This window comes from Lactuca saligna, chromosome 3, assembly GCF_052625555.1.
Source record: "Lactuca saligna cultivar CGN05327 chromosome 3, ASM5262555v1, whole genome shotgun sequence".
NCBI classification, from domain to species: domain Eukaryota; kingdom Viridiplantae; phylum Streptophyta; class Magnoliopsida; order Asterales; family Asteraceae; genus Lactuca; species Lactuca saligna.
This window is the reverse complement of record NC_136419.1, coordinates 107,485,919-107,505,804: the sequence shown is the minus strand read 5'-3', so window position 1 is coordinate 107,505,804 and position 19,886 is coordinate 107,485,919. Positions and strand designations below refer to the sequence as shown.

Sequence of the window (19,886 nt, the reverse complement as noted above, 5' to 3'; positions counted from 1 at the left end):
CATATATTTTGCATCAAGTATTATCTATTAAAAATAAAAATATTTAAGGTCAATATTGAAAAATAAATACTTCAAAAATTAAATGTGGATAATTAATTTGAAACGGAGTTAATATGGATAAAGATTAATATATGAAATTCATTAAAAAAAATTAATTATTAGAAAAATGACCACTAAAGATATCATTTAATAAAACATCAAAATTAATAGAATAATTAACTCACAATAATTTATGTTATAATATAGATTTATCATTAGATCGGACATGCTCTATAAACTTTATACTTCACACAATGATATAATATGTTAAAACATAAGTGTGAGTAGATTATCTATAAGGACATGGAAAATTGTATGAAATTCTTGTCGAAAGTGGAAATTTAGACTTCACAAGCACAATTTATTAGGATCCTATACAAATACTTTTGGAAAACGAGTCTTCAAAGGAAAATCTACCAACCAAGTATCCTCTTAAAAAGCAAAAGCTACTCAATTACCATCCTTAATCTTTTTCAAACAAAAATAATCAAAATCAATACATTAGTTTGTAGTTGGAAAGAAGAATGTAACACATATTTGAACCAATGAAAACATGACAACACATCACTTTAGGGTAACTACATAAATAACTTCCACAATACATTACTTGTGAATAAAGAAATGGATATGTGTCATTTGATTATTGGTTCTAGCATATGTTGCCCTAGTTATTGGTTTTCCACAAAACTCATATATATATATATATATATATATATATATATATATATATATATATATATATATACACACACACACTAGGTACTTTCAAGGGTCATGCTTAGTTCAACCCAAGAAAGGTAATTTTGATATTGTCTTTCCTTTACAATTGTCTGAATATTTGAAGCAATGTAAGTGCACTGCTATTACAAGTAAGGAATTCTAAGAAAAACACCTAGACTGAAAATGTATTGCGCGATGTGACAACATATGTAAATATTTTCCATTTTACGTCCAGAAAATTGGATGTTATTAGTGTCACCTTAAGAGAAACATAGTTTGGACTCTAACATTACCATATTCCTAAATTTACATCTCCTAAATTAGTTTATGGTTGATCCAAATAGTGTTTTTGAGGTTATAGATCACACTAATGTTCCCTTTGTAATTTCATTAGAGATAGAAAGAAGCTCATCAAGAACAGTCATGGAGTTTAGGATATCAACCACTTCTTATAATTAGCAATTTTGGTAATGGAGTTTTAGTGATCGGTTTAATCAAAAGAAATCAATGTGGAATTCTACATGTAATGTGCATACCTTCTGATAGCTCTTGAGCAAATCTTCCACCTACAGTAAATAAGAAATTGCATATCTCATATCCACAACATTTAATGAATATATCCACAACATATGATGAATATATTAACACACAATTATCATAATAACACAAATTCGTCACATGGTTCGATGTAAAATCAATGAAAATGCATAAAAATAAAATAATATTATGGAATTTATTTAGATTTTATTGACGTTACCATAGTTACGGTCTTAGGAGTAAAAATTCCAAAAAAAAAAAAAAAAAAAAAAAAAAAAAGCGGGTTATCCTCTACAATAACCCTATACCAGACCCACGATGATCCTTCGAACACCTATAACCTCCTCCTATTAGATCAAATGTTGAAGATTAAGTGTCTTGGAAACTTCACCTTCTAGCTAGCACCTTGGTCATTCCCCGCAACACTTATACCACCTCCTCTCTAGTTACATATAACAGATTTATCAAAGGTCACATTTATACTAATAACAAATTTTGGAGTCTCTCCTTCATGTATACACCATAGAAAATGAACTTTACCTCCATATGTATATCCTACAAATATGCGCTTCATTTCCCTCGACTCTAGTTTACCATCATTCACACGAGCAAAAGTACGACATCCAAACATTTGTAAACCAGAATAATTAGAGGGTTTTCCACACCATACCTCTAGAGGAATCTTACAACCCATTATAGTTGATGGAGATCAATTCGCCAGATAGCAAGAATTGTTTTACTACTTCCACCCAGAATTGCTCCGATAAAGCAACAAATATTTGCATGCATCTAGCACGTTACATCAATGTTTACTCCATCTATTTTGCAACCCTATTTTGTTTCGGTGTGTGTCATACAGTGTGATGCCTCACTATACCTTCTAATTTTCAAAAGTTTTCAAAAGAAGCCTTGTAGAATTACAACCTATTTTCTATTCTAACCGATCTGAGTTTGTTTTTCAACCATAGTCTTCTACTCCTTGAACCGCCCAAATAATTCATATTCGTCTTTTGTCTTTAGAAAGTACACCCAACCCTTCCATGAGTAGTCATCGATAAAAGGCACAAAGTATTGACATCCATCATGAGAATTTACTGGAGAGGAAACCTATGAATCTGAGTGAACATACTCGAGGATTTCTTTTCTTGATTGTTGAACTAAAATAAACTACACCCTATGTTATATCTCTTAAACACAAGCTTCACCAGGTTTAACCTTTCTAGTTACTTCTCCACTAAATAACCCATGTTTACTCAAGCTTTTCATGCCCTTCTTACTCATCTGTCGCAACCTATAGTTCCACAACTCTGTTTTATCATTAAACTAACCCAAAGATTTGGATACAGTCACGATTCCTCTCAGCATGCAACTTTCAAGAAAATAAATTTCGTGTTGCAGCTTAGCCTTCATAACTGCCAGAGCACCTTTGGAGACTTATACGTAGTGTTCTTCACCAAAAAACTTCAGCCCATCCTTCTCCAAAGTGCCAAGAGAAATCAGGTTCTTTTGAAGATCCGAGACAAACCAGCAATCTAGTTTTTCCTGACCATACCATCATGCATCTTAATATGCACTGTGTCACTGCCTTTGATACTATATATCCCATCTTAACTATTCCATTCCACTATTTAAAAGCTTCTAAATAGTCATGCATGTAGTTCATATAATGAGATGCTCCTGAGTCCAAGATTCAAACATCTACAAAATTAGTTGTACATTAAGTCAAAACTTCACCATCATCTCCTTCATCAAAAATCTCTTGAACTATATCAACATTGTTAATTTTGTTTGATTCATCTTCGTGATACCCATCCTTTAGCAATGGATGATCTCTTCTAAATTGCCCTTTTCCTTACAATTATAACATCTAATATTAGCCAAAGCTTTAGATCTGGAACATAACTTCCCTCTATTACCTCCACATTTATCTGATGTTCTTCCTCTGCCTTCGAATAAAATGGAACCATAAACATCTTCACAAACTGGCACCTTTCGTTTCATTTCTTGGAAAACAAAGTATACTTCACATCATTTACAGTAATCATCGTCCTACCATATAGTATGGTATCAACAAAATTCTCATAAGAATTTGGCAGTGAACATAAAAGGATAAGTTCTTGATATTCATCTTCAATTTTTACATTCACGCCTTGTGAATCCAAGATGATCCTATTAAAGTTATGCATATGATCCTTCACTTAGGTACTTTCGAACATCCTAAAAGTATATAAACATTACTTTTGATACAACTTATTTTTTAGATACATTTTTGATACTTTTCACAGAGTTTCTCCCAAATGCCAATAACACTTTTTTGATCCACAACCTCTTGCAATACTTCATCTTAAAAACTCAACAAATTTGTGCACTTTTTCAATAATATCATCTTTTTCTCAACTGTCATATATTTCGACAGTTTCGCTTCTCCTTCCAATTTTGTCTTACAAATCCCTTGTACTAAGAGTGTCTGCATCTTTACCTTCTACAAAGTGAAATCATTCGAACCATTTAACTTCTCCAAATTTAACTTGTGATATGCCATATTCAATCAACCAAAAACAAACAGTAGCTATAATACCACTTGTTATGAATCAGACGTCACTTGTCAAGAATTAGAACAAATTTGATGCCACTTGCCAAGCTCTAAACCACTTGTGAGGAAGTAAAATGTATAACTCAGGGAACCACACATATAAAGACAAATTATTTACATGGTTCGATCAAGGTGAACTACATTCCCAAGGAGGAAAGAGTATTCTTATTCAATAGTTTTTATGTATAGATTACAAGTACAATTTAGCAGAGATTGGACCTACTCACTAAGGATACAAGATACAAAGATACCAGTTAATGATTTAGCATGCATCCCTATGTATAGATTAGGGACCAGACTTAAAACCCTAATGTGTCAAACTCATCAATCTATAGGCCCATAAAAGGTGTCAAGTAATCACAATATGCCATGCAACCACTACTATAACCTTCAACCTTAAGAGACATTACATAAGAACCATCCATGCACATAATGGTGCATCATGTGGTATAATAGCACACCAAGCATCACCAATGGAACATCTTACGCATGGTGCTTCTTCTAACGCTCCAGTCTTCTATTAGATGCTCCATCTCACCTTTAAATGCTCCATTAAGTTTCTAGATGCTCTATTCTGCTTCCAAATGCTCTATTAAAATCTAGATGATCTATTGAAATCTTGATTCTCCATTGAATATCGGGATGCTCCATTCATTTGTAGATGCTCCATTGAGTTCTAGATGCTCTATTCAATATCTAGATGCTCCATTGAATATTTGGATGCTCCAACTCTTATTTTAGGTCTTCAATTCTCAACTTACATTTAACAATATATATATATATATATATATATGTGTGTGTGTGTGTGTGTGTGCATGTGTGTGGGTAGGTGTGTGTGTATGTATGTATGTATGTATGTATGTATGTATGTATATGTGTGTTTGTATGTATGTGTGTGTTTCCCTTTTATATACCATATACTATTATCATATGACATTTCTCTTTTTCAATCTTGTATACGTATAAGCTCGATAGTTGGAAGCAGAACTGAGAATAGGTGTGACTGAAGGAAAAGAGAGATAGCCACTTTTTTTATTTTGAGTCATTTTTCCTATTAAAAACACATAAGCAAAGTTCTCTCTCTCACTTTACCTTTCTCTCTCTCTCTCTATGTCTTTCTCTCTCTCTCTCTCTCTCTCTCTCTCTCTCTCTCTCTTTCTCTCTCTCTCTCTCTCTCTCTCTCTTGTGTGAACTTATTTCCTCATATTTCTTATTAAAAAATTAGGTAACAGGAGGTTGTATCTCTCTCTCTCTAGGTCTTATATTAACTAATTTTTACTCTCTCTCTCTCTCTCTCTCTCTCTCTATATATATATATATATATATATATATATATATATATATATATATCCAAGTTTGTAGATACCAGTCTCCCTTTTCTTAATGTCTAATCTCATGCATATATCTTAATATCTCTTTATATGTCATGTAATTTGCTTTAGCAATTGCTTTTCTCTTGTCTCGTTTAGCCTTATTGTATCTTTTTTTGTTGGTTCTCTTTATGTCCTCATTAATTAATAAATACCCCGTAAATCAAGTTTGTTTTATCTTAACTTTACCTTGAACCTCCTTGCTCCAGCACCAAGATTCTTCATGCTCCTTGGTCTTCCCCACTGACGTCAATAGTGCATATGAGTGTAATGGCCTAAGCTAATTTTGTGCTACTCATTTATTAAACGAGCTCAATTATAAGTTTCATTTATTAAACAATCTTGAGTATGAGCTTCACATTAAGAGCTTAATATTTCGACTTAATGCATCCAATTGCAAATCCAATGCCAAAATCTCACTAAGAGTCATAAAGTTTCCAACTTTATGAATTTACATGTCCAATAAGTGCTTAACTCAACATCTTATTCAATTAAGACCTTTTATATAATTCATGGAGCAAAGCCAACCATCAAGACCACATTGCTATGAATCAAGACCCTTCCTACGGTATGAAAGGACAACTTAATGGGTCAAGAACATGCAATGCTCAAGAATCTTCATTTTAGGACAAAAAGGTGAATTAAAGGAGTGAAATGCTAAGATCTACAAGATGGAATAATCAAGTTAAAAACTTTATACCTCTTAGAGGTTGCAAACAAGAAGGAAATCTCAGATCCAAAGTGCTTTCAAGCTCGAAGTTCTTCTCACCACCTTCTTCTTTAAACATACCTCCAAAACACTCCTATGTGCTAAAAAATGGACTATTCTCACTTAGGGTTGCTTGAATAAGTTTTTCACAGAGGGAGGGTACTGAGATTATGAAGCATGAAGTTATAATGGTCTTTATATATGGCCAAAACCCATAAAATTAGGGTTTAGACGTCTTGCGCATATGCCCATCCCTAGTACGCTCAACATACACATCGTACACCCAACATACTAACTTCAAGTCCAAAATTACCACCATTCCACTATAGCCAATCTTGCAATCTTTTCAACTTCAAAGGGAAAAACAAAATATTATTCAATTATAGGGTCAAAATTAAAAGTACCTCATCATTAGGATGTTACAAGATCGGCTCAACTCGTTTACACCCTTAATTTGTATTTATTTGGATACTTATTTAATGATGTCATCCATACTATTTCATACATATTCTACATTCCTCGAACGTGCTTTAAAATTCAATAAAATCATATCCCAAAAACTACAAATTATGCACCCTTTAAGTTTTCCCATGAGCATTGGTCCAACTAATTATCTCCCTTTATACACTTCGAGTTAAGAGTAAGTATAAGACCAACAATATGTGCTACGATGAGCATGCATGTATCTATAGGTAACACCGTGTAGTATCTATACAGATGGTCGTTTCAGGTGCAATTCCCGATACTCAAATAGTATTCAAATGCACATGGCTCTTTTTCAAGTAGTTTAAGACCATCATTTTGTCTTGCATTTGTTAACTAAAAGTTGAATATGTTTTTTGAAAGAAACATAATTTATTAAAAAAAAACTAATTTAAAAGATAATTATCGATATTGTGGAAACCCTAAATTACGATTGCATGTACTACCTTCAATATATAGATATATGGTTTATAATAGGATCCTTATACTATACAAGTAATGTATAAATATCCATAGATAAATATAACAAATCTGTATCACACACCCCCATAATTGGATCAAAAGGTTCTTGAATGTTCAAACTATCTTTGAAGTCAAGAAACAATTGTGTACGAAAATCCTTTATAACAATATATGTATATTGATGGACAGATGAAACATTTAAACATGAACATGACCAATCATAACATACTCCCTAACAAAATTTAAATATATTTCCATATGTATGGTTCTTTGGTGTTGAACTAGGTATAAATCTAAATACAATGCAATAACATTATCACCAAAGACGATGATAGCATGAGAGGGAGGGCAATATAAATCACGGAGAAGATTCCTTAGCCAACCAGTTTCAGCAACCATATTTGCTACCTTGGTAGATCGAATCATTAAAGGGAAACCAACCCTATCAGCATTAAGGTACCTAACAAAGCACTCAACAGCTGAAAGACAAGTATAAAAACCAAGCAATAAGGTACCCTTAAGGCACTGAAGGATGCATTTGATGGTTAAAGGGTAAGGTACATGCAATTAATTCATGAAGAGGTAGATTTTTTGAACTGTATATGCAATATCAGGATGAGTAAAGGTCGGATATTGAAAGGCATCTACAAGACTTCGGCAAAGAGTCAAATCAAGAACGGGTTCACCATCAACGAAAAGATTTGATGTAGTTCCATATAGAGTGTTGTAAGGATTACATGTGGCCATGTCATCTCACGTAAAAATGTCCTAATCAAAGTTTTTTTTAAGAAAGAAACAACCTAAAAGCACTACGAGAAGCATGATTGCCAAGGGAAAATAATAAAGAACCCAGATCGGACATGGGAAACTTATATGAAAGAAGAGACATGATCCTAGTGATAAGGAAAGGTGAGGAGGCAGTGAGTATCACGTCATCTACATAAAAAAGAAGGTGGATGATATCAGACTTGTGAGGATAAGTGAATAGGGAGTTGTCTTATTTGCCAGTAGTCAATCCAATGGAAGATATGTAGACATCAAAATCTTTGGTACCATGAAAGAATGGACTATATAAACTATATAAGCCTTTTCAAAAGCAATACACATGTCCCCAAAATTAAGAATTGACATAACCAAGCGTTGTCACATGTAAACAGTCTGGTCACTATAGGGATTAACATTGAGTTTATTGATAGGACATCTATGAGAGATCGAAATGCTAAGGAATATACGAATGGTATCTTTTTTGAAAAAGTGATTGAAAGTGTCATCAAAATATGACCTCTGTTGTTGAGAAAACCCTACGCAATAGGTCAACCTTTATAGTGATCAAGTCAACCAATGTTATCCAATTTATGGGGATAGATCCAACGACAACCAACAATCTTAGCCATAGGAGGCTTGGTAACTATATCCTAAAGGTGATTGGATTGTAAAGATGACATCGAAAATCCATGGTTGATTGTTATTGAGGATCACACATGTCCTGAGAAGTAAATTCGATAATAGGAGAAACATTGTTAATGGTATAAAGGTTCAATATATGCTTTAGATTATGGGAGTTAGTGTGAGATCTAGTGACCATGGCAACACTAATATAGGAATGTATCGAATAAATCAGAACTTCCATAGAAGATCTAGAGACAAAATTATAACGAGTGGGAGAAGGAGGAATAAGAAACAAATCAATATGCTCAGAGGGGTAGGTCGCTAGAATGATAGATTTAGAAGAATGATCGTCATCGGGGATAAAAAGAGTCACATGCAGAGAAAGACTGAGGATGGTGAAAATCATAATATGGAAAGTGAGTTTCATCAAAAAAAATCAAATGATAGGATATGATCACCTTATGTGCGATGAGACCCAGACATCAATATACATGATAATCAACCGAAGAATCAAGATAAACACATACAGTAAAGCGAGGTGAAAGCTTATGCTCAGCAATGGCATTGATTTTGGGGCAGTAGAGTCACCCAAACACATGGAGGTGAGAGTAAAAGGAAAGAAACCAAAGAAAATTTCAAACAGGGTTTGAAACTTAAGGGTTGTAGTTAGTAGAAAGTTGAAAGTGTGATATGTGTAATGGAGAGCTTCTACCCAAAATTTAGGTGAAAGAGAAGGATGAGAAGAGAGGTACGAGTGGTGTTGTTAATAGTCTGAATGGTACGTTCGACTTTCTCATTTTGTTGAGACATTTAGGGACATAAATAACGAATCTTGATTCCATTAGTCTAAAAGAATTCAAGAATAGGTTGGATGTTAAATTCACGTCTGAAGTCACATTGGAAAAGTTGTATGTTAGTTTTGAATTGATTAACAACATACGCAAGAAAAAAATTGAAACATAAAAAATGTTAGATTTTTCACTTAATGGGAATTGGAAAGACCAATAAGAAATGAGAAAAATCATCAACAAAGAGAATATATTACTTCAAACCACTAAGACTTGTACTTGAGGAATTCAAGACGTCATAGGAAATCAACTCATAAGGTAAAAGGTAAACGACAATGTAACATCCCAAAAATCACCATAAATTTGAACTTTTCAAAACAATCCATTTCTTCCATAAAGTGTTTACAGAACCAATGTTTCAAAAATATTATTCAAATCAGAGTATCCTAAAATCTAATGTCATAAAAACAGGAAGATGTGCACAATCACACCTTCGCTTTCCCACGATCCTCTAACGTACCTGAAACAATAAATTGTACCGTAAGCACAAAGCCTAGTGAGTTTCCCCAAAGTACCACCACACGACATAACAACAACATGCATACATGAGCATTCATCATGACTGGACCGCCTCACAAGCCTATAGACTATTTGTCCCTTTATTAGAGACTTCGGCATGATTGGACCGCCTCATCGAGCCTTCAGCCTATCTGGACCGCTCTCCGGGCCTTCAGCCTAACTGGTCCGTCTCGCAAGCCTTCAGTCTATTTGGACCACCCTGGGTGCCTTGGCCTTCAGTCTCAGTATTTTTGCCTCAACCTAGTAAACTATCACATATCAACATACACCATAACAGTCAATAGCTAGCAGATACAAGTAGTCATACAGCTCTAACAGATCACTACAGAATAGTGACATCCTATATACCAGGATACATATCTAACGGATCACTATAGCATAGAAACATCCTATATACCAGGATATAGATCTAACATGTCACTACAGCATAGCAACATACATTAAACCAGGATACAGATCTAACAGATCACTACAGAATAGAAACATACAATAAACCAAGATACAAATCAAACAGATCACTACAACATGGCAACATACAGTAAAATAGGATACCAATCCAATGAGCCGGCCTTGGTGCCTTCGACCCATAAGTACAGTGAGGAAAACTCACATCTTAGTCTGAACAAATAGTTGAATAGGTCCCTACTTTGAATATCAGCTCTACATGTTACCTATACATCAAATAGAGACCAATCTCAAACACAACTCAAAACACCCAAAATACCCTTAGGTCAAACTTGGTCATAGTTAGAAAAGTTCAAAAGTCAAACTTGGTCAACACAGCTAAGTACACCTAACTATAATGAATTTAAAAGTACATGGGGTTAAGGAGCACATATTACCTTGATTGAATGTCATTTGAGAGTTGTCACATGTAGTAGTTGTTATCTGGTGGAGGTCTTACATACATGGCATGAAAACTAATGTAGGATTTATTTATGTTTATGGTTAAAGTTGAGTAACATGACCTCCAAATGAAGTTGATGAACGTTGTTATGGATAGAGATTATGCATAGTTGATGAAGGGGCATAAATAGGCTTCTTCAAGGTAGGAAATATTGTTGTGAAAGTGTTAGAGGTAGTAGAGGGAGTTTTTGCTGGAACGTAGAGAATGGGATGTTGGTTGATAGTTGATGTGGTAGAAAATCGAGAGCAAAAAATGGTTGTTGTTGTTGATTCTATATTGTAGTAGGAGGTTGTTAAAAGTGACCAAATAATGGTGCTATCTAGGGAGGAATTCTGAGAACCCAATGGCTTAAGTGAGGAAGTTATATGCTGATTTTACATGCCAAAGTAAGCTTAAAAGTGAGCCAAAATGCCTTGGGTACCTAAAAAAGAGTTAGAGCTAGCAGGAACGTTAGTCTTACCCCTCACCCCCCCCCCCCCCCCCACTACCCACTTGAAAGCAACTCCCCCGTTATTTTTCCTATATCGAACTTATTTTTTGATTTTTTTGTGTGTAATGTGGTAGAGGAGTATAAACATGTCATGGAGGAAAATGCAACATCACTAGAAGGATCAATAGTTTATTCGCACGCTTCATGAATCAGAAGCATGTTTTTAGCTTCGAGGAATGATGGAAATGGATTTGTGTTAGTGATGACATCGATAATATTATGGTAGGAAGGAGGAAGTTATCAAAGAATTTGCATAACCAGTTTTACTTCATCAATATTGGAGTCACAACCGATTAAGTTATTGAGGGAGTGAAAGAACTTAGTATTTGAATAAGGACCTTTCTAAGAGTTATGAAATTGTTCTTGAGGTTGTAGCATGTGGCACATCTTGTTATTGAGGAAGAATTCATCAAGGTTGTTCCATAAGTCTTTGGATGTGCAGCTATCACTTGAAATAATTTGTAAGAGATTAGAATCGTATGTAGAGTAAAATCAAGATTTAATACATGAGGTAATGGCCGCCCAATCATCATCATCACCTTGAGGTTGGGACTTTCAAGTAATATATCCATGTATCTTATAGCTTCCTTGCCCATATCAAGAAAAATACATCTCCAAAGTTTGTATTTTGAGCCATCAATGGACATTTTAAATCAAAATTGTGAAATACACATTAATAAGTGCAAAAATCAATTGACAAGCAGTGGGAGTTGATGCAGGTGAGATGTTCGATGTTAATATAATAGACATAGCTCAAAGAAAATCGAAAAGCTTAATTATAGGTTGATAATATATATTATCAATAGTCTAACGATTTTAGGATGGATGATCATGTGTGAAGCGGTAAAGATGATGGTGGACATGGTTGGTCGTAACGAAGGTTTTCGTTTTGAGATGATTGTAAAGACACATTGTGGCAGCAACGGTAAAGAGACGCAAGTAGCAGCTATGACATGTGGTGTTGATGATTGATCTCGAAGATAACAAGATAAGAATAACGACGGCAGGAACAAGAAGACGATGGCAACAACAAGAGTCTACGGAATCTCATCGAAGAGTGTCGTAAAGGAGAAACATGCAAAATTTGGGGTTCCATGATGTATTCTATGTTGTAGACAGTAAGGTTCTATTTATTTTTTGTCTGTGATCTTCTTGGCCTTTTTTTATATGTGTCACGCGGACATTAGCATTCGCGAATCGTTTGTTTTTTAGATGACCGTAGACAAAAATAAAATGTGTACGTCTTATTCTTGGCTTAGATGCGGAGGGGAGTCTTTTACCATCTTCAGACACCTACTAGCCTAAAAAAGACATATTCACATTTTAGTTATTTTATATCAATGATATAATTAGATTTGTATTCACATACATTATGTTGTGCGCCTAAAATTAAATTATTAAGAGTAAAGCATTAACAATTATTAAAATCATTAATAACTTTTGTTCAAATGCCTATTTTTTGTAATTTTTTCTCATTTTAACTATAATGAAATACATAAAATATAAAATATATTCATTAATTCATAACATTTTACTTTCATTTTTTTATAATACAACATACCATTTAAAAAATGATATAATTATCCTATTGTCATTAAACGTGTTATAAAATAATACATAAAATTTGATCTAGATTTATTAACTATTTATAATAAAGTCAAAAAATGTTAAGTTCAAAAGATGATTTGTTATAGAAATATTGGCCAAAGATAAAATATGTATTTGATTATTTTGTTGGTGTCTATGAATAAATAATAAAGGGTGTGTATGATTCCAATGTGCAATCACTTAAATAAATTGTATGATTCCAAAGTGAAATGAAATAAAACTGAATTTGATGGAACCACTAAAACTATTTAAATTTCAATATTGAAAAACTCTTTTAAGTTTACATTTTCATATTATTTAAATTTTAGTTTATTTTAGCAACATACATACATTAAAAGTAAATAGTTATATTCTTACAGACATAAGACGTTTGATCAACCTCTTCTACTGTAGAGGTATGCAAATATAGTTTGCAGACTGTAGAGTTTTTTTCTCTGAAAAAAACAAAAAGAACCTAAGGTAATACCATGATCGATATTGTGGAAACCTTGAATTAAAGTTGCATGTATTGAATTCAATATATAGATATACAATTTATAATATGGTCCCTATACTATATACAAGTAATGCCTAAATAGCCAAAAATAAATATAACAAATATGTCTATCAGATAACTACTCCTATCATCCAAAACTGGAAGGTTTGGTACTCTGAGTTATTTAAGGAAATCCAATATTTTTTTTGGGATCGTTTCTATCTATTTATATACATCCATTACCCTGTATAGTTTGTCGTACTTTCTATTACAATTAAATATTTTGAAGTATTGGAGTGTTAGACAAAGACTTTAATATGTTTATGTATAAATCTAATGGTTTTTTAACCATATATAGTATCTAGTTACAAAATACAAGTATTTGAAGAAGTAGAACAAAATAAACACATGAGTGGATCATATAATTCCCGATACACATAGAGTTACAATATGACAAATAGATCTTGATATTTCGAATGCCACTGAAATTGGTCATGTTGTTAAGTGTAGATTCAGACATGTATTACAAATGAAGTCTAATCTATATGGCATACATATGTCATTCAAGATCAGGAGTCCTCTTTTGTCATCAAAGACTACTTATGCGTGTTACCTCGTGTACAAGATACATGTACATTTGCAAAATCCATTGAGAGTGACTATCAAACAACACATGTTAAAACTACCACGTGGTGATAATGATTTCCGAAATAACCACAGAAGGTATAATCAAGAAAAATTTGTGTATTTGAGTTTACCTCAAAGCCCAATAATTGAACCGGATGGTGCACTAAGATCATGTGGCACAATGAATAAACCCGAAATGATAGAATTTCCAAGAAAGAGAGAAGATGGTTGGTGGGAGGTGAGGTTGGGGGAATTCATTACACATGATCATGAGCAGATGGTCCAAAGTTCTAGACCACGGTATGTATTAATTATCATAAAACAATTCTTTCAAAAAGTGCACTATAATAACAAAGATTTCATTTTTCTATATTACATATTAAGCAATACATATTTTTCAGGAATTCTACATCTGTACCGGCTTTTCCCCATGCAAATGCAGATGAGATAACGACCAAATTTGCTAGTTTATGCCCTGATTATCACCCAATGATAGATATACATATGACTTGGTTAGACAGAATAACCAAATATAAACTATGTGAATATTTATGGATCCCTAAGCTTACCATACAAGGTATTGAGTTTCGACCTATATAAAATCTTATATCTTTTGTTGGGAGAATAGGTCTATGTATTCTAATTTGTTTTCTTTGTATACCAACCGCTTGAATCTTCATTTCACAGTAAAAAAAACATGGAATTGTTATTCTTTGACTTATAAGTTTTGAGATCCATGTATGGTACTATTTTATATATTTTATAAGGTAAGGTCTTAAGTGATATCTTCTATAATTAAACTAAAATGATGTTGGATAAATTGAGTATGATGCATTTATTTTGCATTTACACCACATGTCTTCAAACAAAATCGAACACCACGTTCCCGAGTTCAAGTTAATGAGAGAAGATAAAGGAAATGAGTGCAAGTGAGAAGAAAGTAAAAGAAATCGGAGTTCTCGTGTTTCATTGAAGGAAGGAAGTGGGAGGAAATGAAATGATCATTTTCCCTCCTAACTTTCATTCCGATTTGGAAGATTTAGAGAGAAAGAACAAAATGCTTAATTTTCCTTCCATTTCTCTCTAACTCAGGAACACGAAAGACAAATTTATTTCCCTTTTCCTTTCTTTTCTTTTCTTTCCTTACTTTCTTTTCTTTTATTTGCTACAACTCGCTAACTAAGTGTTATCTTCTTATAAATAAATAAATAAATAAATAAATAAAGAGTAATCATCTACCGATACTCATATTTTACAAAACAAATATATTTTTTTAATAGACTATAGTTTTTTATCCATATCTTTTTTATAGATATAAAAGAAGATTGTGAATATTTTACCTTTTCAAAAAAAAAACATCTTACACTTCCAAAACCATATTGTATGTGTAGTTTAAGTTAACATTTTTTTGTGACAAAACTACAAAAATGGTCCTTATGGTATGAATTTTTTACGGTTTTTTTATCCGAACTCAATTTTTTGGATTGATGGTCCTTTTGGGCATATATGCTTGTAATTTTGGTTCTTGTCCAAAGTAAAAAAGACTGTTATACCCTATTTCCCTATTTTTATGGGTTTTTGATATTTTATAATTATTTAATAGATTTTAAGTAGAAATGGCCCACCCCTATCTCTCTATCTCTCTCACAAACAAACACACACACATACACACACACACACACTCTCTCTCTCTCTCTCTCTCCCTCTCTCTCTCTCTCTCTCTCTCGTCAAGAACACATATACATACAATAAGAACACATATTCCCTGCAACTAAAATAGTTGTTTGTGATCTACCCATCTTATCATTTCCCTTTCTCTTCTATTTTTTTCTAAATCCATGGAATCCAACAGCTCTAACATACTTGCAATTGAGAAAAGGAAATTGAAATTGAGCGGATGAAATGAAAAACCCTCACCCCCACTCTCTTCCATTCATAGAAACAAAATTAGATCAAGCAATCAGAAGTTGATTTGGGAGAAGAGCATCGAGGAAGTTGCACCCAAGCCCTCAATTCTCTTTTTCTCTAGTGGATGCACTGCCACCATCAACCTCATTTGTTCCCTTCAAGCCACCTTCTACAACATTAGCCAATCGCCAAATAATGGCAGTGGTAGGAAGACGATCGATACATTATATGTATGTGTTCGTGTTTTGGGTTTCTTCTTGCAATAGGTTTTCGAGATGGACTGATGGAGAACTAATTTTTGGAGATGAAAAATAGATGTCATTGGTTAGACATGAAGAATATGTCTACAAAAATTGATTCTTTTTCAGGATTTCCAGGAACTTAAAGCTAGATGTGACAAACCTGGTTTCAGATTCATTTGAACTGGATTGTTAAAGATACAAAGCCATTGCATGTTGCAAGGACCTTTCTTTTCTGAGTTCGATTCAATAGCTCTGGCCTCTGATCTTAATAGGACAGAGCACCAAATGATTTTGGAAGGCTCAGCCGCATCCGGAGGAAATGCTTTCCTATAGAAGGAGTTACATAATATCTCCATGGATGGCGATTCCAGTACCTAAGCATGTTTAGTCCAGGGACAGTGTTCTTCTGTTTCATAGATTTTCAAGGCTAGACGTTACAACTTTGCTTCATTATTTATTATTCTTCCTTCATTCATGTGTATATGTTTGAATTCAATGTTATGGTCTAAACAAATTACCATTTTAGCCAATAAGTTATTAAATCTTGTCTACAAAGGAACGTTACATTCTAAATAAATTTTGTTTATATGAAATGTACGATCTAGTAGTGCTTAATAAATGTTCCAAAGCTACTAAAAGTAAATAACTTTTTGGCTTAAAGTTATCTATTGAAAGTGTGGAAAATGCCCATGGTTTTGTATCTAGAGCAGTAATGGTGTTTATGTCTTATAAGAATAATGGAAATGAGATCTAAACCTCGAAACAGTAATACACGCAATTGGTTTAGTTGGAGAAGATGATCATAGAAAATGAAGAGGGTGGTTGGTTTAGTGTTTGTAAAGGGTTGAGGGAGATAAAAATAGGGTGTAGTTGTGTGTGGGGGGGTTCCTTTATTAAGAGAGAGATAGAGGGGTGGGTTTTTTTATTATTTTTTAGTTATATAAATAGATAAAGAATGAAAGAAAAAAAACATCAGGGTATTACAGTAATTTTAGTTTTCGGAGGGATTAAAACCACATACAAATCTGGCGCATGAGAAGAACTATGTGTTATAGTACATGATACTCTCAAAAAAAAAGTGAAAGCATAGAGTTATGGCCCTATAGGAGGGCTGACTGCTTCGATGAAAGCTGATTTAGCCATCACAAGGTTCTTAAGGATGGGTTGAGTTTGGTTTTTGAGCTACAATTAAAAAGGAAACAAAATTCTAAAATATGTTATGTTTAGAACATGGTTAATTAAGGTATAAAGTTCAAATAAAAATTATATAAAGTTTATTGGTTCACACGGTCGTAGGTCTTCCAAACTTTGGAATTTTGGGATACATGGAAGGTATTATAATGGTCGTCTAGGTAGTGATTTCATTGGAGCTTCCTCGATGTGAGGTCTAATCATGTGAAAAAAAAAGAGTGAAGTGTTTTAAAAGCTTAAAGTTTAATTTTTTAGTTTCTCTAATCTTATTTTAGTTTTATTCTAAGTTCTTTTTAGTTCATCTACATATTTCCATCTATTTAGAGTGTTATAATCTTTTTATTACTTGAGGGTAACTAAGGTTTAAGCTTGGGGATATTTGATAAATGTCATTTTATGCATCTTTTATGATAGTCTGTATTAGCATTTTTGCATCATATTTTAGGCATTTGTGTGTGTATTAGTTTAAATAATGTTCAGCTCATGTATTTCGTCAGAATTCCCATAGTGTTCATGTTTGTATGTCGTTTTCAGATATTTTGAGTGGAGCGGTGATTTAGAAGCAGTTTGGATTCATAATTGGAGCTTAATTGAGCTAAAATACTTGAGGAATATGGAACATGGGTTGGATTTACTAAAACTGAAGATTTCACATCCGTGAAACATCCCAAAAATACCAAGTTGATTTTTCATTTTTAAAACATCACATTCGTACAACCATTTGTTTAAAACCAATCAAAGTAAAATGTATTTTTCAAACATCAGAGTAATACAATAACAATCAATGCGTAAAAACCATATGGGGATGATATGCAATCAAGTCGGACCCTTCCCTTTGGAAGTGGAAGTACCTGAAAATGTTTAAACCACAAACCATAAGCACAAAGCTTGGTGAGTTCCCCAAAATACCACATACCATACATATATTGCCATGGGCTACCCCATGGTATTACCCTAAAATTTCATGGGTTGCCCCCCATGGTCTTAATTTCAAGTGTCATGGGCTACCCCCATGGTCTTTCCTTAAAATATCATGGGTTGCCCCCATAGTCTAACATCCAAGTGTCATGGGCTACCACTATGCTCTTTCATGCGAATGCCATGCAACGTCTCAAAAATTACAACAAATTTAAACTTTTCAAAACAACTCATTTACTAAAAAGAAGTATTTACAAAACCATTGTTTCCAAAACATTATTTAAAAATCAGAGTCTCCCAAGATCCAATGTCGTAAAAATAGGAAGATGTGCATGATCACGTCTTTGCTTTCCCACGATCCTTTGGAGTAGCAGAAACAATAAACTGAAATTGTAAGCACGAACCCTAGTGAGTTTCATCAAAGTACCACCACACAACATAACATATACAAACAAGCATTTTGGGTCCAATTAGTATCGGATTGGAATACCCACGAGTGCACAACCACCAGGCTGGATTACCCCCGACCCATTCAGTCATCGGACCGGAATGCCAATATACAACGGGTCCATTCAGTCATCTGAATGAAATACCCTCGACACAATCAATCATCAGACTAAATATGCAACAGTTCCACTCAGTCATCAGACTGGAATACCCTCGGCCCCTCGGTACGAGTCTGGCATGTCAATCGAGCCGTCAGCTCATATCCGGAATGCTCCTGAGCCCTCGATAAGAGTTTGGCATGCCAATTGGGCCCTCAGCTTATATCAGGAATGATCATGGGTTTGTTAGCTACAGCACAAAGCAGTACAACCTCAACCCAACATAATAGTTTGACATCTACATAATAGATAAACATATAATCAGTCAACAGGAAAACTGGCATATCTACAGATCATTACCACATAGCAACATCCTATAAACTAGGATACATATCTAACATATCTCTACAGCATAACAACATACGGTAAATCGGGATATCAATCCAATGGACAGGCCATGGTGTGTAAATCCCCGATTCTCAGAGTGACATCCCCAAAATCATGGCAAGAAAAGACTGATTTCATTTATGCTTTTTAAAATAATTTCAGAGTAAATCCTTTTGATTTAAAAGTGTTGCGGAATTTGTTCCCAAAACAAAACATGATAAAATAATATTTATCAAAGCATTTCATCAAGAGATGCATTTTCATTATATAATTAAAACTCGGGGTGTCATGTTCCGATACAGACCATAAAGCATAAACGATAACATTACAAGTCATTCAACAAATATATACATATACAGAATTGTAAACAAAACAACTCGATGATTCATCCATCTTACGCCCTTGCGCCACTTCCTGTAATACAAATAAAACTGAGTGGGTCAGGCTTGGGAGCCTGGTGAGCATATAGGGTTTTCAACCCACAATAAATAAATTATATTTAATTTTACCAACCAATCACTATCCCGATTACCCATTCCCGTTATCCTCACTTTACGTCCCTAAAACAACATCTATCTCAAGGGACCTAATCTAGGATTTTCATCGGGATGGACATTACTGCTAAGGGGTTTCCTCAACAATTGATATCCTAAAGGCAACCATGAGGGGGATAGAGTACACCGGTGAACACATCGTTCACAACACCTACAGGTTATGAACCTGCTAGCGTTCCACGAGACTGTCTAGAAGGAGTTGTGGTCGTTATCCATACTCCGCTGAATAACTAGGTCAACAACAACAACAAAGAGGCCTCTCATCTGTTTATTACACACCAACTATCTACCCATGTTCTACCCAACATATTAGTAGATAAAAATATATATTTTTATACATAGTCTAAAACTTGTATAGCATTTTC

General features: G+C 33.8%; 1 protein-coding gene across 1 annotated transcript in view; it reads left to right on the top strand.

Annotated features, from left to right (window-relative positions):
* LOC145035859 (uncharacterized) overlaps positions 1 to 14,376 on the top strand; it is a 76,374-nt gene extending 61,998 nt beyond the window's left edge. Inside the window, exons 12-13 of the mRNA XM_078984361.1 lie at positions 13,660 to 14,076; positions 14,178 to 14,376. Of these exons, the coding sequence (XP_078840487.1) occupies positions 13,660 to 14,076; positions 14,178 to 14,376 (616 nt within the window). The remainder of the gene's footprint in view (positions 1 to 13,659; positions 14,077 to 14,177) is intronic.
* The last annotated feature ends 5,510 nt before the right edge of the window (positions 14,377 to 19,886 follow it).